Genomic DNA, 15,369 nt, shown 5'->3' with positions numbered 1-15,369 from the left:
ATCATTAAATTAACATATTTACCATCATTAATTTTAAAATTGAAAAAATATATCTAAGGTTCATAATAAATTAATTATTTTAAGTTAATATTTAAATTTATTTTAAATTTTATTCAAATATACTCACTCAACTTGACTTGATGAATTAAATTAAGTTATTTCATTATTAATTTGATTTATCAATTATTTTAATTAACTTAAAACTTATTTTTTGAATTTTTACATAAGATATCAAAATTGCTTAATAGTAACTTAATTTTTTTTTCTAAATTATTAAATTGACATACCTCATTAATTTTAACTAATATTTAATTTATTTGATTTTAAATAATAAATTTATCTATTAAATAAATATATTAAAAATAATAAAATAATTACAAAATATTTATTATAAAAATGAGTTTTAAGATAATTCACATTTTTAACAAAGAGTTTTAATACGTGTAATTAAAAAGATACTTTAATGTAAAAGAGATTCAAAACTCAAATGCCTCTTTTAGTTAACTTTTTGGATCGTAATGTTTCTGCATCAAACACTATAAATTATATTTTAACGCTATAAGTAATTTTAAAAAGAATTAAAATAATTTTTAAAAATTGTCAAATACCTTTTTTTTTTTTTTTCAAAAACACTTTTTGAGATAAAAATGTTTCATAAAATTACTGCAAAACAATCTCTTCATCCTCCCTAATATATTATAATATCCTTTCATGAGCCACCTTTTAAAAAATAAAAAAATAATAATAATAAAATAAAGGATTATTTTAATTATAAATCTCTTCACAAGCACTTCTACATAAGCACTCCATTAGAGGTTATAATTGTGTCAAGGAACCTAAAAGTATTGAAAACTTATAGAATACTTCTTTTGTTATTTCAAGAAATCAACTACTTTAGTTGAGCTATCTGCATACTAATCTTCTATCATCCCATGGAGACCCTTTGAAGTTAAGGAGATATGGACATACTTCAGAGGTAAGAATTACCAGGGAGGACTAAGAATACATTCCCAAAATGATTCATTTCACCAACCGAGTCATTGGGCCCATCTATGATTGTAGGGAAAATATAAAAGTTGTTTGGTTTGTCTACTACCCTAATTTTGGCAATGGGAGACTCATCCAATTTGGCCATCATTGAGAGTAGTAGGGCAGTCCACATGACATTGTGAGAAATTAGAAATTATTCCATGACAAGTATGTGAAGATGTAAAGGTAAATACATTGGGCCTTCGGAGTGGGCCTAGCCTAAAATGACAACAATTGACAACAACAAGAACATGGGACAAGATGCTTAGGACTTGGGTTTGTGGTGATGTTCATACCATGTGTATTTGTACTTTATGTCCCATTGTTTATTTATGGAGTATAGTTCAAGATAGATAAGGCATACTTTTATTTATTAATTTTAAATAAGATATGTTAATGCATTGATTGACTAGACGGTCAAGGAATTTCATGGGTTGTGTCGAGTCAAAACTCACGATCTAATTATTTAATAAGTAACACATTGTATAACTAATTAATGATTGAGTTCTACTTAATAATCTTTATTAAGTCAGATATTATTTGAATCAATATTAACCTTTCCATTTGATATGTTTAGTTGACATATATTTTCAAAATCAAATTTTAAACGAGTTAAATGTGAGTTTAACAAGTTATGATCATGGTTAGGACAATAACAAAATTATTAAATAGGTCAATTTAAATCAAATTCATTTTATGTCAAATAAGAAAAAATAACTTATTTATTAAACAAATTAGGTAAATATCAATTTGACTCGAATATTTAATTTAAATATACAAAAAAACATATTGAATTGAAATCGTGTAAACAAATTGTGCCAAATTTTGCTACCCTTGAACTCTGAATTTTAAAGAGCATCGACAAATTGAAAATGTCATTTTATTATTAAAAAAAAAAATTCAACTCTCTTTTTGTTTTTCTATTTATTGCTATAAAAATATGAAAGATTTAAATACTTATATATTTTCAAAATATTATCTTTATAAAAAAAATTAACAAAAGAAATACAATAAATATTTTATAAGTTTAGTTTATTTTTTATTTTTTGGTATCATACAAGAAATAAGACTCACTTGGCACCATTCAAAAATTAAAATAAATTTGCATTTACAAACTTGAAGGTTATAGGTATATGTCATAAAAATTATTAGGTAATTATTAATTTCTTGAAAAAGCCACCCGTTGCTTTAAAGGTTATATCAACATTTGGGTTGCCAATCCACACTTAAGGTTAAGAGTGTACCAACTTAAAAATAAGTATCATGAATCTTCGTCAATGTCGTATATTTGACTATGGATATAAAAATATAAATAAAAATAACAATAAATCACGATACTGTTTAATCGAAGAGGATCAAAATTTTATTAAGATCGTATTCTGATTTTTATCGGGCTATTTCTTGATTCATATTTCGGTTTAAAAATTGATATGAACATGACAGTATTTCTGGTTTTCTTTTTAAAATTTTTTTACTGGTGGGAACCCTATTGGGCTTGGGCCAAATATACAATCTGTAAGTAGTTTGGGTTTGGGCCTAAGTCTGTGGACCTTATAGGTAGGGTCCGTATGGGACCGACTTTGACACCAATTAAACCCTAGATCGACCTCTCTCAACCCTGGAACTTTTCTCCTTCACGGAGCCATGGCAAAGAACAGAAACAAGAAGAAGAGAAGCGGCGTGGCGCCGATGGACACCGCCGAGCCCACTCTCACAGATGTCCCACAATGTACTTTTTTCTTTTCTTTATTTTTTCGTTTTCACTTCTACTGATTCGTAATGTTTTTTTCCCGGAAAATAATTTCCCAGCCCTAAATTTGTCCGCTCTTCACATGCAGCGATGGACACGTCAGAGTCGGTTGCTACAACTGCCACGCATTTTCCAGCTTCTGGTGATCCCATTAAGAGGTTAGCTTATTTATTATTATTATTATTTTTTTATTTGAATAATGTGTTTTTTTAAATCAAATTATTTGAGCTTGTCAACTTTTCCTGAAGTGATTGGGTTTAGAAAGCAGATGATGTTGATAGAAGTGGGCTTAGTCTGAGTTTTTGGAAGATGGGTCCTTGAATAAGTTCCTAAAAATTGTTTATTTATGAAATGAGTTCTAGACTGTGTTATGTTTTATCAGGAGGTAGTATAAGAGGGAAAGAGGAATTTTCTTCCCATGCTTTTTGGGAATTAACGGTGAGAATTGCTGAAGATTGAGTCTGTCCCCGGACCACCCATCCCTGAAACCCAGAAATGGGGACTACACCAGGTAATGTCCTTTTGGAAAAAAAAATTGATTGAGGGCTGAATTCATACGCCGCATGGAAGAAAAAAGAGTGGAATTGTTAGTAAAATAATTGAATTAAGATAGATATGAATTGTTTGAGGATGAGGAAGGTGTGGCAAAGGTGGCTGTTTGTGGGCTTTGTTATGAAGCCCACCAGCATGCACCACTGTTAGATTTGTTTTGTGATAGGTAGTAAGCACCGCTGTTAAGATGGTGCGAGTTTGCATATGTGCATGAGTGTGAGGATTGGGTGAAGATTTCTTTAATGAATTGCTGTTCTCAAAGCTCCAGTTGAATTGAGAACTGGCGGGGCCTTTGTCTGGATTCTTATACCGTTGCATTCCATGGAAAGTGTTGGTGATTTGTAAGAATTGACATAATTGCTTTGCTTTTAAGGAGGTTCATGGCCGAGATATTATGCAGAAACTGTGAATTCAATATTTATATTCCTAATCCAGGAAAAATCTAGAGTAATTGGTATTAGGGGCCTTTTGATTCATAAGCATTACTAGTTGTGTGCCAAATCTTGTTTCAACTGTTTGCCGCTAAGCTTAGAACAGTTGTCCCAATGCAAACTTGGAATGATTGTTGCCGTGCTATAATCCTCTCCATGGGCATAGAAAGGCTTACATATGTTGGTGGAAGACCAAGGTATTGGGATTTATTTACTGTCCACAAAGTTATCATGGAAAAGACATAGAGTTCTCTCTACTGGGAATTTCTTCTATATATGCTGAGATTGGGTTTTAGCATGAAGGTTTACTGTGTGGTATTTTTTGGTGTATCACTTCTCGCTCTTTTCCATTATTATGAATTCATTCTCTAAGGGTGTCTAAAAGCTTCAATAACCATCTCTTAGACGGTTATTGTGGATAAGCCGTTTCTGCTGAATCTCATCCAGAAATCTATGGTGCTTTCCTCTGTGTCTCATGTGCAAAGACAATGGCAGAAATGGTGATTACCTTTGTCTTTCAAATTTTTTGCCACCGACATCTGGTGTTCCTTCTTCCCTATTTGATCCCTTCCTAAGATTTGGGATGAGATGACGCCTAATTACTGGAACTGAAAGGAATTATTCTTCAGAAACTTTTCTTTGTTCTCATTTTATGGCATGTTCAGATATGGGGAAATAGGAGTTAAGAGTTCCAGGTATTGTTTTTGTTATGCTTACCATAGCCGCTGTTTGATGCCCCCCTGTATTTTCTGAAATTTAACTGTCATCTGGACAGAGCTTTGGTTGGTATACTTTTATCCTGGTCTTGTATGGCATGTAAGCATTCTTCTAGGCGCATGATTGTGTACATCTTGTAATTTTTGTTTTACATAATGATCCTACTAATGGAAATTTGAGGCATGAAAACATAACTGCAATTCCACTTCATCTCCCTTTTTGTTCTATAAGAATTGAAGTTAAATCTTCATAAAACACACACACATACAAACAAAAAAGGGAAAAAAAAAATATTGCCACTACATGTGAAAGGGCTTCAGAAGATTTGTCTAAACCCTAGGTGTACCCCTACTCGGCCCCAGCCTGACCACTTGATCCAAGGCCCTGGAAGCTTCAAACCCTTGACAATAAATAATGTACTTCATTCTATTCAAGTTGATTTTTTCCTTGTCTCTTGTCAGATGGTGCGAAGTTCTTGGTTTTTATCATTATTATTTTGTCTTGATATCTACTGCCATTTGAGCCCTATGTTTTGTGTCTGAAGTGAATCTTTTCCATAACAGGAAGAAAGGAGTAACAATGAAGAGATCAAAAAATGTCCGAAAGATGAAAGCAATAGCAAAAGCCATATCTCAAAATGAGAAGTCAACGGAGAAAATTTCGAAGAATGAAAGTAAAACAATGAGAGCCCAATCAGCAAAAATGCTATATGATTGACTTCTGTTGTGTCCAGCCTTCTTGACAAAAGCCTATACCCCATAGAAGCAGAATATTGCGAATTCAATCCACAAAAATTTGCTGTTTGGCAGAGTTTTGACAAGAGTTAGGTCAAGCCGTCTTGGCCCCCCATGATCCATCTATGGAAAGGGCCCGGAAGCAGCCAATCCTGATTTGTTTTCTACAGAAATTTCTTAGTAATTTCCTTTGCCATCATGAATGCAATCTTTTTTCTAATATCATTTTTAATAATCTCTGGCTGAGCTTGGCAGCTTATTAGTTGATGTATGCAATCCCAACTGCTTGAATCGTCAGTTCCATTATGGATGATATCATAAAAAAACATTGAAAATAGTTATAGAGTACTAAAAAAATGGAAAACCTTCTCTATTAACTTCATCTACAAAATCCATCCTGTAGAGTGAACAGATAAGAGGATCTATACCCTTAAAAAACCAATACCCTACCTAAAAATATTGTACCGAGTCTTCGCATTTACATAAATCGGATGGAAAGAAAGATCAGGTGGAGGGGAAACCAAGGAGAAGAAGAAACCATTAAAACCAAAGAAGACCCATACCCTAATGCAATTGTCAGTAATGCCCATCCTATTTTGGTCAATGATTTTGCTGTGATGGTCAATCCGGGCAGCCAATGGAGGACGGTTGAGAGCAGAATCTGCAAAACCCCAATTGCTAGGCTCATAAAGACCATAAAATGGAACGTCTTTGAGAGAAGGCTGTGGGTTTTGTTTTGCGTAGCAGTTATTGGAGGGTATAGAATCCCTCCAATGGAGATGAGACTTGTGAACAACCCAGCCTTGAAAACAGCCTTCTGATCTTGAGCCGGAGCCAGCAGTTGAGGGGGGGTTGTAACGACCCGCATCCAACCATGTAGATATTGTCCGCTTTGGGCCTAAGGGGGCCCTCACGGCTTTAAAACGCGTCTACTTGGTTAAGAGGAATCTCTACATATATAGCGCCAGGAACATTCTCCCCTATTCGATGTGGGACATCACAAACACCCCCCCATGCAGACACAACGTCCTCGTTGTGTCCCATGGGATTGCGGGGTCAAACAGACAAACAAACACCCACACCGGGGTCGAGGATCGGCTCTGATACCATTTGTAACGACCCACATCCAACCATGTAGATATTGTCCGCTTTGGGCCCAAGGGGGCCCTCACGGCTTTAAAACGCGTCTACTTGGTTAAGAGGAATCTCTACATATATAGCGCCAGGAACATTCTCCCCTATCCGATGTGGGACATCACAGGGGTTGCATGAGCTTCAATGTCGAGCTGATCCACCAATGGTTCTTCAACTGTTATGTTGAGCTGATTGACTAATGGTTCTTCAACCGCAGCCATGGTTCTCAACTTAATTGCCTTTTTCTTTTTTTCCTTCTCTTTGATTGTGGCGTCTTGGTTTGATGATCATATTTAAAGGCCGAATTGGCTGTCTTCTTAGGAAATTGTCGAGGAAACTAATTGGGTGTTGCTTCGGAGGTAGTTGGGAAGCGATGATTGACGCACACGGTGCCCACATTTGCTTGAAGATGTTTGAAGTCGGCGTGGCCCACATTTGCGTCAAGATGTTTGAAATATTTTATTATGGGGTTGTTCAACTCCTGTCACCCATGTACGAGCTAAAAATCCAAGTCAGAGTCTTTTAATTGAAAGTAGTGTCATCTTCGGCTAAAGTGCACTCAACTATTTGTCTCTAGACTGAGGATTGCATTGTGCAATTCTTTGTTCCGTTCTCTCTCTCTCTCTCCATTCACTCTTATTCCCTCCCTATCCTGGTTTTGTATGGCATATTGGCATTTGCCATTCTTGTAAATACATTTGTACTCTGTTCATATTCTCCCATTACTGTTACCGTGTAATGAATCCATAGATATGGGAGGAAAGGACCACGTGACTAGATCTGCAAACCATATCCATGATATAAAAATTCAAAAGTATTCCTGATCTATAAAAAAACATATCTTGTTTTGTTTTTCCTCCTTAACCTTAACCCTGTTAAAAGAAAAGGCACCTTCTACCTCATTTCCGGAATATTCTATATACAATCAGTCAACGTAGATTTGGGTTCTTGACCTAATCAGCCGCTACCAAATTACACAACTCCAAGCCCCTCGGGAAACTTCTAACACCTGACAATGAAGTTGACCTTTTAAGGTTGATTGCTTTCTTTTTATTCCCTTTCCAGAAGGGTCCATGCTTTTATTTATTTATTTATTTGGTTTTGACTTTCTGTTGCCAGCGGAGCCGTTGACAATAATCATTATTATTTTCTGATAAGATCTGTAGAATTGAAGGACCACTGCTTAAATACTCCTCTGTTAAAATAGATGAATAGATGATTGAAAAAATTACACGTCTCATTCTACTCGTATTTTCAAAAGATAAATTTATTTTTTTATATTAATAATCTCTTAAAAAGATGATATCACTTTTTATCTTAAAAACTTTCATACTGATTTTTTTTTATACTAAATTAATTGAAATTTTGCACCAAGGAGAAGTGGCCATGAAAACTAATCTGGTCAGTTGATGGAGGACCATTGAGAGCAGAATCTGCACAACCCCAACTGTTTGGCTCACGTAGATGATGAACAGAAAGGTCTTGGAGAGAAGGGAATGGGCTTGGTTTGCAGGAGCGGTTATTGGAGGGACCAAGGGAGACAAGAGTAACCAATAGCTCACCCTTCAAAGCCGCATATCGTTCTTCACCTTGGACTGGCAGCTGAGGAGGTATGTGGGCTTCAACTGTAATCCCAAGCTGATCAGCAAATGGTTCTCATTGATCATGGTCTCTGATTCTGTAGCCATGATTGTTTAAGCACTGCTCTTTATAATGTTCAAAGTTGGAAGGATTACATTGTTCACATTGCTATGATCAAAGCATATGATTCTGTTTGTTGTGTTTCTTCATGGCTTTGGTTAACCGGTCGGCCACATGAGGATAGTGTTTTTAGTGAAAATGGTTTTTTTGGAAATATATTTATGAAAATTACTTATAAAGTGTTTATTTAAGAAATAGTATATGTGATTTTTTAATACTATAAATGATTTTTTAGATTTTTAAAAATATTTCCTAAATTTTGTTAAATATCTCATTGTTTCTTAGATTTTTTTAGTTTTTTTAGTAGAATTTTTAATATTTGAAAGAAAAAATAATTAAATATTAGAAATATTAGAAACACTTCTCATAATCATTGTCAAACCCACTAGAAAATTCAATATATTTCATTGTCAAACGCATTCTTAATCTTCCACAAACCCACTAGAAAATTTAATATATTTCATTTTGAGTAAGTTCCTTATCATTCACTGACTCCTACGTCAACAACGCTATCCTTTGAAAGACCTTGGAAGAGCTATATAAATTAAAGAGCCACAAAAATGCTACAAAAAGTACACTAGTATGCTCCAAAGTAAAAAAGCAAGGAAACCCACCTCTTATGGTAACCTAATTAATTAATAATAAAATCAATCATAAGCGATGACGTAACCCCCATGCCCCCTTTGGTCAATTCTAAAAAGTTACATAGAAAAGAGGACTTTAACTCTTAATACGAAAACATCATATTTTTAAGTCTTTTAATTCCTCTATTTTCAAATTGTCCAAAACAAACAAAGAGGAATAATATTCTACACCTTCTTTTTCCTCTTTTCAATAAAGTGGTTGTACCGACTTAAAAATATCGCTTGGATTGAAGAATGTAACACCCAAATCACTCCACACAAGAGGACCAATTTCTATAACAAACTTGCTGTACAACAATGAAGAAGGATGTGATCACAAAATGCCTCTTCCATATTCCTCATCAACTAAATGGTTTCTAATAAGACATTTACCATTCCTTTTTAGTTACTATGGTCATATCTACTAGATGGATGTTGCTATCCATTGTCATTTTGGATTTTACAAGGAGATATCGAAAACAAGGCTAAGAGTAGTAGTCATGGCATCAAACATATTAAGTTTTAAATTTAAAGTCAACTTCTTTCCTTAAGTAATAAGTAGTAAATTTTATCGAACATCCAAAGATTAGATCTATTCTCAAAACTCTTCAAAAATACTCACAAAAAGAGATCATCTATAACCCTTTGGTGATGAACTCGATTTGACCTCACCCGTTGAATCTTTTAAAAAAGTTATTTAAATTTTAATTTATTATTAAGATTATGTTTGGTATGACCGTTTGCTTTTTTATTTTAATTGAAAATTGAAGTTAGGCGTAAAGTATGATTTTTCTAAATGACCATATTTGCATATAAAATATTTTTTAAACATGAAATGACCACTCTAACTTTATAATAAATGATACTTTTTAATTCTTATGCTAAGCTCTTTTAAAAATATTAGTCAAATCGGGCCAACTTTTGTTCAAGGAGAAAGTGCTTACCCGATTAAGTTATAGACTTATTAAACTATCAATAAATTGTTTTTAGAAAATCTCTTTAGGATAAAACTACCCTTCAACCAATTTTTAATCCCCATCCATATCAAGCACTTTTGGAATAAAAATTTCAAAGATAAAAATATTAAATCGGTCTTATATGGGTAATTTTCAATACATGAAAAGTTGCCTTAAATTATAAATAATTATATAAATATTCTTAAAATTATGATATATCGTATAAATACACCTAAATTTATAAATAATTACAAAAAGATTTTAAAAATTATGAATAACTACACAAAGAACTCTAAAATTATCTGTAACTACATTAAGGCTTTATAATTATGAGTTATTGCAAAAATACTTTCATAATTATAAATAATTTAAAGACTTGTATAAATATGAGTAATTGCACAAATAATTCTATATTTAGGTGTAATTACAAAAAGACCCTTGCAATTTTGAGTAGTTATGGGAGACTACAAAAAGGCCTTTATAATATTGAGAAATTACAGAAGACACTTATAATTATGAGTAACTATAAAAATATTGACAAAATTATGAAAAAAAAAAAATCCATATAGTTATAGATAATTAAAAATACTTGTAATTATGAGAAATTACCAAAAAAACTCATGAAATCATGAAATAATTTTAATTATGGGTATTATTTCATCTTTTTCAATAAAATATTTCTTAAAATTTTAATAATGTTTTAAAAATCAAACTATATCGTCCACCTAATTGTTTTCTTTTTGAACAGGTGATGAACCCAATACCATGAGTTGGTACTATTGATGAAGAGCCAACTGAGGTTAGATCCTTCTTATGTTGTGCCTCTCAGGGCTTCTACCCAGCAATGAGGAACTAGGTGAGTTTCTTTTTTTGCACAAATGATGTCCGGATAGGTGATCCGAGCACGTCCCTCCAAAGCTTAAGTTAGACACAAATAGGTCCAGCTCTTTAAAATGGAGAATGAGTAGGCTAGCGTATGCATGCGTATCTGGGTTATACTTCAAGAAGCTTTTTATAGTGCTCACGAGAAGTCACTGTAACGTTGACTAAGCACTTTGACCTTCTTTGTAATGATGGTTGTTCTCCAAGTAGCAGGGCAATCATTGTAGTTTTGGGCGGCTGACAGGTGTCAAAAAAGTTGTGTCATGATGTTCAGTCATGCAATTGTCCATCCTTTCAACTTGCTAGAGGTATGGGGCAATGTGTGATAATTAATTGACATGGACATAAGGATTTGGGGAGATCCCATCAGTCATTTCCATGTCAGGTGTAAATTATTACACGTGGTAAGAGGGCCTTGAAGGCTGGCTAGAAGGTGTCATCCTCTTAGGGAGTTCGATGTCATTTGTCGCATGCTCATGTGGTTCGGATGGAGGCTTTGGACACTGCAGCAATTATCCTGGCAGCTCCGAGGAAAGTGACACGTGGAGGGGGGTCCCCATAGGTACCATTTTCTTATTAAATCGATGATGAACCTTTCAAGACCATGGGTTGGTACCTTATTTTGTTGAACCGGTGACCTCCAATTTTAAAAGCAACATGTAGACCATTGAGCTACTTGTTATCTATGTATAATAATGTTGTAAAATTAAATATATAGCAAAATTAATGTTTTTTTTTCAACTTTTTGTAAATGTAAATATTTATTTTTATGATAATTATTATATAAATAATTAATATAATAATTTTAAAATAAAAAAATAAAAAATTAGATTAAATATGTTAATCATATTTAATATTATTAGTAGATGTTAATGTATACTAATAATATAAGATATGTTAATGTATTGATTGACTAGCATGAGAATTCTTAGTTAAGGAATTTTAGGGGTTGTGTGGTGTCTTGGATATTCAATTAAATATGTCAATTCAAGAATAATAATCAGGATTAACATAGATCAAATTCATTTTATTCAAGACAACAAAAATTAATCCAATTATTAAACAAGTTATGCAAGTATCATTTTGACCTAAATACAATTATACCTGATCTAAACATATAAAAAAACATATTGAATTGAAGTTATATAAACGAATCGTATTAAATATTAAAACCCCTAAACTCTAAATTTAAAAGAACATCGACAAATTCAAAATGTCATTTTATTATTAAAAAGTATTATCTTTATAAAAAAAAATCATCAAAAGAAATTCAATAAACTTTTACTAAAGTTTAAATTTTTTTTTCATTTTTTTTTTGGTGTCGTACAAGAAATAAGACTCACTTGACTCCATTAAAAAATTAAAAATAAATTTTCATGTATAACCTTCAAGGTTATTGGTATATGTCATAAAAATTATATGGTAATTATTAATTTCTTGAAAAAACCATCCATCAATTATTGCTTTAAAGGTTATATTAACATTTTGGTTGCCAATCCACATTTCAAGTTAAAGAGTGCACCAACTTAAAAATAAGTGTCATGAATCTTTGTACTTTAAAAATGATCAAATTTATGGTAAAAGTCGTATATATGATTATGAAAATAGAATTATTAATAAGAATGAAAATAAATCACGATATCATTTAATTAGAAAGAATTAAAATTTTATTAAGATTGTATTTTGATTTTTCTCGGGCTATTTTTTTTATTAATATTTCAGTTTTAAAATTGATATGAATATAATAATGAATGAAAAATTGAATGAATTTCTTCGTATTTCGGTTTAAAATGTGAAATTAATTTCACATCCTCGTGCTGTATTTTTTATTTTTTTTTATTTTTTTACTGGTGGGAATCCTATTGGGCTTGGGCCTAGTATCTGGACTAAAAATCTGTAAGTAGTTTGGGTTTGGGCCTAAAGTATGTGGACCTTATAGGTAGGGTCTGTATGGGATCCGACTTTGAGACCGGTCAAACCCTAGATCGACCTCTCTCTTTGTCCCTCGCTCTTTCAACCCTGAAAATTTTCTCCGTCAAGGAGCCATGGCGAAGAACAGAAACAAGAAGAAGAGAAGCGGCGTGGCACCGATGGACACCACCGAGCCCACTCTCACAGATATCCCACAATGTACCCTTTTTTTTTTTTTTGGTCGTTTTCACTTCTACTGATTCACAATTTTTTTTCCCGGAAAATGATTTCCCAGCCCTAAATTTGTCCACTCTTCACATGCAGCGATGGACACGTCAGATTCGGTTGCTACGACAGCCACGCATTTCCCAGCTTCTGGTGCTCCCATTAAGAGGTTAGCTTTTGTTTGAATAATGTCCTTTTTAAAATCAAATTCTTTGAACTTGTGAATTTTTCCTGAAGTGATTGGGTTTCGAAAGCAGTTCGTGTTGATAGAAGTGGACTTATTCTGAGTTTTCGGAAGATGGGCCCTTGAATAAGTTCCTTAAAATTGTTTATTTATGAATTGAGTTCTAGTCTGTGTTACGTTTTATCAGGAGGTTGTATAAGAGGGAAAGAGGGATTTTTATCCCAGGCTTGTTGGGAATTAATGATGAGAACTGCTGTAGATTGTGTCTGTCCCCAGTCCACCTATCCCTCAAACCTAGAAATGGGAACTGTACCAGGTAATGTCTTTTTGGAAAAAAAAAAATTGATTGAGGGCTGATTTCATAGGCCGCATGGAAGAAGAAAGAGTGGAATTTTTAGTAAAATAATTGAATAAAGATACATGTAAATTGTTTGAGGATGAGGAAGGTGTGGCAAAGGTGGCAGTTTGTTGGCTTTGTTATGAAGCCCACCAGTATGCACCACTGTTAGTTTTGTTTGGTGATTCATGAGAATTGACATAATTGCTTTGCTTTTGGGGAGGTTCATGGCTGAGATATTATGCAGAAACTGTGAATTCAACATTTCTATTCCTGATCCAGGAAAGCCTAGAGTAATTGGTATTAGGGGCCTTTTGATTCATTAGCATTACTAGTCATGTGCCAAATCTTGTTTCAAGTGTCTGCCACTAAACTTAGAACAGTTTTCCCAATGAAAACTTGGAATGATTATTTCCGTGTTCCTCTCCATAGCCATAGAACGGCTTACATATGTTGGTGGAAGACCAAGATATTGGGATTTATGTACTGTCCACAAAGTTATCATGGAAAAGGCATAGAGTTGTCTCTACTGGGAATTTCTTTTATACATGCTGAGATTGGGTTTTAGCATGAAGGTTTAAGGTGTGGTATTTTTTGGTGTATCACTTTTCGCTCTTTTCCCATTATTATGAATTCATTCTCTAAGGGTGTCTAACAGCTTCAATAACCATCTCTTAGACGGTTATTGTGGATAAGCTGTTTCTGCTGAATCTGATTTGGAAATCCATGGTGCTTTTCTGTGTCTCTCGTGCGCAAAATGGCAAAAATGGTGATTACCTTTGTCTTTCTTCTTTTCTTTGCCACCAACATCTGGTGTTCCTTCTCCCCTATTTGATCCCTTCCTAAGATTTAGGATGAGATGATGCCTAAGGACTGGAACTGAAAGGAATTATTCTTCAGAAGCTTTTCTTTGTTCTCATTTTATGGCATGTTCAGATATGGGGAAGTAGGAGTTAAGAGTTCCGGGTATTGTTTTTTGTCATGCTTACTATAGCTGCTGTTTGATGCCCCCCCCCCCCCCCCCCCCCCCCCCTGTATTTTCTGAAATTTAACTGTCATCTGGACAGAGCTTTGGTTGGTGTACTTTTATCCTGGTCTTGTATGGCATGTAAGCATTCTTCTAGGCACATTAGTGTGTACTTTTGTAATTTTTGTTTTACATAATGATCCTACTAATGGAAATTTGAGGTGTGAAAACATAACTGCAATTCCACATTTCCCTTTGATGAGTACAAGCATATTTTTGTTCTATAAGAATTAAAGTTAAGTCTTTGTTGACAAGGTCAATGACATCTAGCTTTTCATTGACAAAATATCCAGCCATTCATTAACAAATATATTGTATTAGTTGTATATTTGATTAGTTGCCTTTTATACTAAGACTACCAAGAATAGATTAGCATGATTGGAGGAAATCTCTTGTATAAAGCTACGTCTCCTGATTCAATATATTCATTCAAAAAGGAAAATATTCTTTTCCCTTTCTTTTACAAGTCTTCGTAACACATGCACACACATACAAACAAACAAACAAAAAAGGAAAAAAATAAATTGCCACTACATGTGAAAGGGCTTCAGAATATTTGTCTAAACCCTAGGTGTACCCCAACTCGTCCCCAGCCTGCCCACTTGATCCAAGGCCCTGGAAGCTTCAAACCCTTGACAATAAATGATGTACTTCATTCTATTCAAGTTGATTTTTTCCTTCTCTCTTGTAAGATGGTGTGAAGTTCTTACTTGGTTTTTATCATTATTATTTTGTCCTGATATCTGCTGCCATTTGAGCCCTATGTTATGTGTCTGAAGTGAATCTTTTCCATAACAGGAAGAAAGGAGTAACAATGAAGAGATCAAAAAATGTCCGAAAGATGAAAGCAATAGCAAAAGCGGTATCTCAAAATGAGAAGTCAATGGAGAAAATTTCAAAGAATGAGAGTAAAACAATGAGATCCCAATCAGCAAAAATGCTATATGATTGACTTCTGTTGTGTCCAACCTTCTTGACAAAAGCATATACCCATAGAAGCAGAATAGTGAGAATTCAATACACAAAAATTTGCTTTTTCACGGACTTAGGTCAAGCCGCCCCTCTTGACCCCACATCAATGGAAAGGGCCTGGAAGCATCTAATCCTGATGTGATTTCTACAGAACTTTCTTAGTAATTTCCTTTGCTGCCATGAATGCATTCTTTTTTCAATGTC

At 33.7% G+C, this 15,369-nt stretch overlaps 2 protein-coding genes across 2 annotated transcripts; both read left to right on the top strand.

Annotated features, from left to right (window-relative positions):
- Positions 1-2,640: 2,640 nt before the first annotated feature.
- On the top strand, positions 2,641-5,550 carry LOC117908421. The gene is made up of 3 exons (XM_034822000.1): positions 2,641-2,758; positions 2,868-2,937; positions 5,043-5,550. Exons 1-3 carry the CDS (start codon positions 2,674-2,676, stop codon positions 5,194-5,196), a joined length of 309 nt encoding a protein of 102 aa, XP_034677891.1. The 5' UTR covers positions 2,641-2,673; the 3' UTR covers positions 5,197-5,550.
- Positions 5,551-12,489: 6,939 nt separating this feature from the next.
- LOC117908401 lies at positions 12,490-15,369 on the top strand. The gene is made up of 3 exons (XM_034821979.1): positions 12,490-12,639; positions 12,745-12,814; positions 14,992-15,369. The coding sequence occupies exons 1-3, from the start codon at positions 12,555-12,557 to the stop codon at positions 15,143-15,145; spliced, it is 309 nt and encodes a 102-aa protein (XP_034677870.1). The 5' UTR covers positions 12,490-12,554; the 3' UTR covers positions 15,146-15,369.

Source organism: Vitis riparia, chromosome 19 (genome assembly GCF_004353265.1).
Source record: "Vitis riparia cultivar Riparia Gloire de Montpellier isolate 1030 chromosome 19, EGFV_Vit.rip_1.0, whole genome shotgun sequence".
In the NCBI taxonomy this organism is placed as follows: Eukaryota; Viridiplantae; Streptophyta; class Magnoliopsida; order Vitales; family Vitaceae; genus Vitis; species Vitis riparia.
Note: the sequence above shows the minus strand (reverse complement) of the source record. Positions and strands in the feature narration are given on the sequence as shown.

Bases quoted from the DNA above. Each gene is read 5' to 3' on its own strand.
- LOC117908401 (XM_034821979.1), top strand. From the start codon at position 12,555: ATGGCGAAGAACAGAAACAAGAAGAAGAGAAGCGGCGTGGCACCGATG. The intron at 12,640-12,744 runs GTACCCTTTTTT...CTTCACATGCAG, and splicing joins TCTCACAGATATCCCACAAT to CGATGGACACGTCAGATTCG. The intron at 12,815-14,991 runs GTTAGCTTTTGT...TTTCCATAACAG, and splicing joins TCTGGTGCTCCCATTAAGAG to GAAGAAAGGAGTAACAATGA.
- LOC117908421 (XM_034822000.1), top strand. From the start codon at position 2,674: ATGGCAAAGAACAGAAACAAGAAGAAGAGAAGCGGCGTGGCGCCGATG. The intron at 2,759-2,867 runs GTACTTTTTTCT...CTTCACATGCAG, and splicing joins TCTCACAGATGTCCCACAAT to CGATGGACACGTCAGAGTCG. The intron at 2,938-5,042 runs GTTAGCTTATTT...TTTCCATAACAG, and splicing joins TCTGGTGATCCCATTAAGAG to GAAGAAAGGAGTAACAATGA.